This window comes from Portunus trituberculatus, chromosome 38 (genome assembly GCF_017591435.1).
Source record: "Portunus trituberculatus isolate SZX2019 chromosome 38, ASM1759143v1, whole genome shotgun sequence".
NCBI classification, from domain to species: Eukaryota; Metazoa; Arthropoda; class Malacostraca; order Decapoda; family Portunidae; genus Portunus; species Portunus trituberculatus.
In genome coordinates this window covers 1610001-1617500 of record NC_059292.1, presented here as the reverse complement: position 1 = coordinate 1617500, position 7500 = coordinate 1610001, and the positions used below count along the sequence as shown (strand labels likewise).

At 44.4% G+C, this 7500-nt stretch overlaps 1 protein-coding gene across 1 annotated transcript; it reads right to left on the bottom strand.

Annotated features, from left to right (window-relative positions):
* Positions 1–1077: 1077 nt before the first annotated feature.
* On the bottom strand, positions 1078–3422 carry LOC123515231 (la-related protein 6-like). Its single transcript, XM_045273794.1, has one exon. The coding sequence runs from the start codon at positions 3300–3302 to the stop codon at positions 2109–2111; it is 1194 nt and encodes a 397-aa protein (XP_045129729.1). The 5' UTR covers positions 3303–3422; the 3' UTR covers positions 1078–2108.
* Positions 3423–7500: the final 4078 nt, after the last annotated feature.

Sequence of the window (7500 nt, the reverse complement as noted above, 5' to 3'; positions counted from 1 at the left end):
TAGAGTGAATTCTACTTGTTAGCAGACAAAAATGAACCCCTGGGAAGCTGTTGTGGACGTGAGTACTGCGAGAGAACGCTTTTGATACCTTTGATATAAGATGTACTGTATATACTGTGCTGACCACCTGCTGAATGTCTGGTAGAGAGTAGTACTATTGTACTGTACTCTGGCACTGTTCATGGACTTAAAGTAGCCATCTTTACTCAACCCAGTATTTTATAGCCCAAGTACGTCTTTTCTCACACTCCTCACTTCCCAAGTTATTACTATTCCATAACAACAACAACAGCAACAACTTTAATACCACCACCACTACTACTACTACTGCTCTTTTTTATGTCCTGGACTATAGCGCCTGTAGGTAATTTGAAGCGCTGTCAAGCTTTCACTCATTGGTGGCGCAGGCAATTTTATTTATAGTGGTACCCATATTAGGGCCCATATCACCACCCAAGCGCATCTTTAGTGTAATCACCTAGAACCTGGGTATCATGGTGACATGTAGGTAACTTTAAACCACTCGACAAATTACAAAGTATCACGGCGATACGTGGTGGCATTCGAACCTAAACATAAACGTCTGCCCGATCCCACGCTCACCACCTTATCCACTACGCCACCGCCTCCCATACTACTACTACTACTACTACTACTACTACTACTACTACTACTACTACTACTACTACTACTACTACTACTACTACTACTACTACTACTACTACTACTACTACTACTACTACTACTACTACTACTACTACTACTACTACTACAGGCAGGTCTTGTTATTTGGTCCAGAGATTCATAGTCTTATCTAGTGTAATTGTTATGAGAAGCCACAGCAAGAAGCGCTGCCCTGTCTGCTGCGCCACACAGGACAAGAGAAACCCTACAACTCTGACTTATTACCTATTACCAAGCATTCTCTCTCTCTCTCTCTCTCTCTCTCTCTCTCTCTCTCTCTCTCTCTCTCTCTCTCTCTCTCTATCTATCTATCTATCTATCTCTCTCCCTCTCGTTAAGACAAACCAGTAAGTTCATTCTCCACATTGTCTAGGTTACAAAAAGAAAACACTGTTGCTGTATCATTATCTTTTATTAAACATGCCTGAGAGCGAGGCTTTCATCGTGCAGGGAAGGAGAGTGGAGAAGGAGGAGGAGGAGAGTATCCTTGTAATCTCCATGGATTACTCTGGGTGGGAGAATAGGAAGTATGGAGAGAGGAAGGTGGAAATATCTGCCAGATAACCCTGTCACATCTGCCTCACGCACTCGCCAGTTGATCGCCCCTCAAGGCTTTGTTGATCGGGCTTCACCGTGGCTTTAAGCTTATTGAATTTGTTTTCTATGGCCTGTCACTCAGTCACAAGGAAGCCAGCACTACTCTATGCGTCTGTGGCAGATATGATAGGACTGGTACGCTGTGATAGGAAACACTCGTAAAGTATGACGTTAAGGTAAACAATGGGGTGACACTGTCAGGAAAAAAAGGTATGAATACGAAACCTTTTAATGAAAATAATTCTGCTGGATATCTTGAACAAAGAGATAATGAATGTAAAGCATTTTAAAAAGGAATATAGATTTACACACTTGACGATTATATTTGATACTAAATATTCTTGGTTAAATTATAAGCTGGAAACTATTGCATAGCAATATTCCCACGGCTCATCGAATGCCAAGTAACATTTATTCCCAATATACTTATCCTTGGATGCTGAATATATAAATATAGGAAAATGTTCTTATTGATATCATTCAGATTTTTATAAGTATTAAAGGAAAATCAACTGTGCGTTTAACACTATATATGAAGATACACAATGACCCTATAGAATACAGGCGCTCCTCTTCTGGTTCCGATGACACACCTGACATACGCACTGAGACAGCGGTAGGCTGGTCTCTGCACCACTGGGCTCTCACTGGCGGTACACTCCTCACGGAACACTACGGAGCTTATGCCTTCGCCTTACACCTATTGTTGCGTTGCGGCAGCTGGATCACGACCGCAGCTGTTATCACACCGAAATGTTGCGTTTCAAAGATGTCTTCGTGAGGGAAACAAGAGAGCAGCATCCAGTGGTGTCGGAAGCAAGGTGTCCTCAGTGAGAGGGGAGCACTGGAGCTCGCCAGTTGACGCTTCTGTTCGCCTCCGTCATTTGAGGTGAACGGCGGGGCGAGACACTCTCCCCTGAGTTGATGAAATGTCCCCCTCGACAGTAGTACTTGCGTGGGGAGGTTATGGGAGACGGCGTGGTGGCAACCTGATGCTGACACACGTAGGAGTGGCACGGATTGGCCTGCTGCATCATTCGTTCGCGTTTGGTGCACCCGCGCATCCCGGAGCGACGGCCGGCCACGCTGGGCGACTGCTCCGGTGTGAGGCATGGGGATGAGTAGCCCGACGAAGGGCAAGACCAACACCGGTTTTTATTGAAGCTACTGGAGTAGTCGATGGTCTTGCCGCTGCGCCACGGCATGATGAGCTCCATGGCCCAGCTGTGGCTCCAGTTCTCCAGCCCGCCGTTTATGGTGTCCATCAACTTCTCCACGGCGGCGATTTCGTCAAACTCGATCAGAGCGCACCACTGTTCCCGCACTTTGGGGAAACTCTGCACAGTCTCACGCAGTATTTCCGGAAGCGTGACACCTGGTCGCATCAGCTGGATGGACGTGATGGTTCCGTAACTTGCCATGTACTTGGAGAGAGTGGTAAGGTTCCGCAAGTCTTGAGGAAGCTCGCCCACCAACGTCATGCGTGTCGGAATGTATTCTTCAATACAAGCTGGCATAGGTGCGAGACGGCGCACCTTAGTACCGTCGGAACTTACTTGTAGTAACGATGACTGCTGTGCCGCCTCCTTCACCTCCTCCAGGCACTTGGTTATCCGCTTGATCCTCTTGTAGGCCGCCATAAACTTCAAGGAGATCCAGCCCTCTTTGCTGCGGCGGAAGTGTTTGAGGAGGAATATATCCCGAGTGAGGTAGTTGTCGCTGAAGTAGATCTCTAACATCTCCTTGATGGAGGCCACACGCTCCTCCCGGCTCATCGGTCCATTATTGGTGGTCTCCAGCAGATCCTCTGCTCCTGAAGGAGACGTCTCCTCGGAGCTGAGAGACATGTCGCGGGTCATGGGCTGGACCTCACCGGAGACACTGGTGTTCGCAGGTTCAGGATCCTGGGGACAGTCTTCCTCTAGGCTCTCGGGACTCGAGTTACAGTTGAGTGCGAGGCGCATGATGGACTCTCCGAGGGACTCCTCCACGCCACTATCGTTGAAGTCTTCGGTCATCATCTCTCGTTGGTCCAGGTAGGAAAGAAAGTCGTAGTAACACAGCAGACTTCGTTGGGTGGGTCGTATCAGCGATATAGTCGTGCTGGCAGGCGCCTGTGTAATGCGCCGTTGCCTGAAGGTCAGACGTTAAATAGTGGCTCCCTGCGTGACCTAAGCTTGCCACGTCACTAACAAGATCAGTACACTTCGGCTAAGTGAGACCTTAGAAGGTTTGTTCATCTGAGCTAACCTCCCACCACCCCGACCTGCCGCCCACCCACCATATCGCCGCCGCTTCTTGAGTCTATATAGCGCTGTCTCGCTCCTCCAGTATTCTTCACCTTATAAGGATACAGCTACTACCATCACAACTCAGAGCCTTGACCACTTTATGGGTTACGGTAGTCTTTATAAACCGTAGTGTGGCCTGAATTACTGATAAACAAACATGCACTCTGCCTAAGCGTAGGCTAGTAGGTGACGAAGGGAGGTGAGGTAAAAAAATAGGAAAATGTTGATTCCATGGCCGGCATTCAAATGACAGACATGCAGAGCAGCTAAAAAAATAAACTAAATTATTATTATCTTTATGAACTGCCAGACACTTATTTCAGGAATAACTACAACAAGAGAAGGAAATGTATACTTCGAATCCAAAAGCACTGCTCTTCATGGGGAAAAAAAACCCAACCGTTTGGATTGGTGTATAATGAAAAGAATGCAATGTGTTGCACTCAGGTGGTCACTATGAATCAAAACAACGAAAAAGTCACGGGACCTTGCAAACACGCACTGGACGCCGTTGTGCCACGGAGCTTGTGTTGTAGTGATATATTTTTTAAAGATCTGTTTCCTAATTGTTATTTCTAGCTATGTTTCATGTTTTATCTTGAAAATGTCGAAACGTCGCAACGATAAAGAAGGGAAGCAAGGGTTTCTCACATCTTCACTTACATTTCATGAAGTTTACCATGAAGTAGCTTTTGATCGATAAGGGGTGAGGCACAACATTCTTAAAGCATTCTGTGTATGATTAGTGCGCCAGTCTTCACCAGTTTAAGGTGTTCGCCACATGCTGTAGTAGAGCAAACAAGAAGAAAAATATTGAAGGATTGCTTTGGAATGTCATTGCAATTAAAGAGCAGACGAATACTGTCCCATTGTGGTTGAGAGAGCAGACTGGGTGCAGATGAAGGCAGCCTCAAAGACCTACATGTTTTCAGCATCAGCACACTGCTTGAATAGCAAAGCAAAATGCACTGCACATCAGACTATTTTCTGTGTAACAAAATACACGGATTTGCTCTGCGTCTGCATTACTACGCCTTCACTTCAGGTTACGGGCCTTGTTTTATGTTTTATGTTTAGCAACTTCATGCATTTGGCAATAAAGGAAACAACGCTGTGTAGAAAACTCTTGTTTCTCACTACAGTAACGACCAAATAGTAATAAACATATAGTTAACTTTGACATGGTAAATATATTAAGAGAGCAAAATAAATTACGAAAGAACGCCAATCATATTAACCCATAGTACCATGACGCGCTTCCATATTCATTCTGCTTACTATTTATGGATTTTATACAGCTTCAGAAACCCATGAGGGGTATTAAAATAGTGAAGACTATAGACATTAATTTTCTGACCTCCATAGACCCCTCTTAATGTCAATAAAATGGTCCAATCGTGCACGAATCTCAAGGTAAAAATGTGTCCTAGTATTGAAGGGGTTAAAATCGGACAGGAAGAGCCATGCAGTACGCGACTTGTGTCATACCGGTCACTGTGTGTACAGGTGAAGGATTCTGTCTAAGTGTACAAGATACCTGTTTTAAGAAACCATCAGCCTTGACGCCTTGTGATGCATGTAGTGTAGCCGTATAGGGTTACTCAGACACTTTACATGACAGTGACAAAGAAAAACAAGTCAGTCACGGAGCGTATGATCTTCACCAACATGATAGCGAAGATTTTCCCTTGGTTTATCATGCAGGAAGATTTTGCCGACAATGACCAAAAACTATGGATTCGTATACATATCCAGATTCATTCCGAAATCTATGTAATAGGTTGTTCATTGGCACAAAATTTGCTTTATCATAACATCTATTGATAATTTTCTTAAAGCCATCTTGCGGAGTGACAGAATTCATAGGTACATTACATATACATACATACATAACCTGCGCAGCACTGAGGAGGTGGTAGTGACGGTGTGATGTACCAGTGGCATTGGTACAAGATGTAGGCTTTCCGTTACGTTGATAAGACCGGTGGTGTGACGGAGGAGCAGAGCTCTCGCTTCTCACTCCTCGCTGTCGGGACCATCCATCATCTTTGTCACGTCTTCTGCGGATGTTGAGATATCTTGTGAATTTTGAAATGACAAGTATATTTTTAGCATTAACAACCGTAATATAGGAAAAAAAATCATTCATGTTTCATAAACATATTACAATACCTGTTTTTTCTAAGTTATTGCAGTGTAAAAATGTATATGAAATAGTTAACCATATTCTCCTTATAAGAACGCCAATATAAAGGAAAGAGCAAGACCAGTAAAGCAAGAATAAAATGTTTTCTTTAGTTGATGCTTCTGTATGTTTTGTGGCGTGCTTCTGAAGGGCATTACTGGGAGTTCCAACCATGCAGCGGGACAGGGGAGGAGAAGCAGCAAGCCGGGCAACCAAGAACACGCAGGTCTGTCCTCGCGCGTGTAATGGTGCATTGTTTCACACCAGCCCTCTGTAGCTACTGATTTCTTGCGAGGATTCAGATTGTATTGTACAACAGAAAAATCTACGTTTACTTCTAGATGCATCAAGTGAATTTTCTTTCCTAGATGGTAAAGTTTCAGCAGTTGTGATTGTTCTATATAGTACACGTCACTTGAGTCTGGAGAGTCGCTCCGCCCTTCTGTAAAAAAAAAAAAAAAAAAAAATCTGAAAGGTGGACGAGTTTTCCGGAGCCGCGCCGCAGCGGAAGAGTGAGAGCGAGGCGTCACAGAGGAAGCCAAAACGTGGACTCGTTATTGCTTCATTGGGATTTACAAACATCAAATTCAGATGACACAAAGCTGAGATCTATTGCCGTGAACCTGTGCGAGTATAGTACATAGTGTTTATCCCCTTCAGTACCATGACGCGTTTCCATATTCATTCTGGTTACTATTTGGTGATTTTATACGGCTTAAGAAACTCATGTGAGGGATTGAACTAGTGAGAACTGCTGCCATTAATCTTCTGACCTCCACAGACCCTTCATAATGTTAATAGAATAGTCTAATCGTACACAAATCTCAAGGTAAAAATGTGTCCCAGTATTGAAGGGATTAAGTAAAGAAGCCTCTACTAACACCTCGCGAGCACTCAGTCTGACCAGCAGGGTGAAGGGCGGTGGAATCAAGCTTAGGTGGCATTCAGTTAAGTGGATGGATGAAAAACTGTGAGTAGTAGTTGTGGCCGCGATGGCATCTGTAGTAAGGCTTCTCGATCTTCCGGCCGCTGAAGACCCTCCACTGAATCTCACGCACCAATAGGCCGTGGCATGCCCTGTTCATTACCCTCCATTAACCATTGCCCATAACCTCAATAGTTGTATCTTTGGACGTTACATAAAGCACTGTATTGTTCTCGTTCTCACTAGTGTTCACATTTCTTTGCCTCATGGGATCGTGTGGTCGGTAGTCTTAATTCTGAGAGTTGAAGTGTTCTGTTCGCTACTATATCTGTATCATCTGTAAAAATTTATCATGTTTCGTACTACTTTCAGACGCTTGCATGTTCAGATTTTCTCGTCTTGCATGGGTAGAAAGTGTTGGTGGCATTCAAACTATGTATAATTGCCAAGCTTACCTGTATGTCAACCTCGTTGCGGCGTGTGTCTGTTTCTAAAGTTCGGGACTACACACACACACACACACACACACACACACACACACACACACACACACAGAGAGAGAGAGAGAGAGAGAGAGAGAGAGAGAGAGAGAGAGAGAGAGAGAGAGAGAGAGAGTTGGAAAAAAAACAAAAACGCATAGGTAGACAAAAGCTTCACGAAGAATCTTAGCTGAGGAAGGTGTTACGAGCCGGGAGGAAGGAACTGAAGAAATAATGCATGGCTTCTCTCCCTCACTTGTTCCTCTTCGATCATTCCCCATTCTACAACTCCATTGATTCTGTCTGAAGAGTTGTTTCTTTGTCTAACTAGAAAGAAGT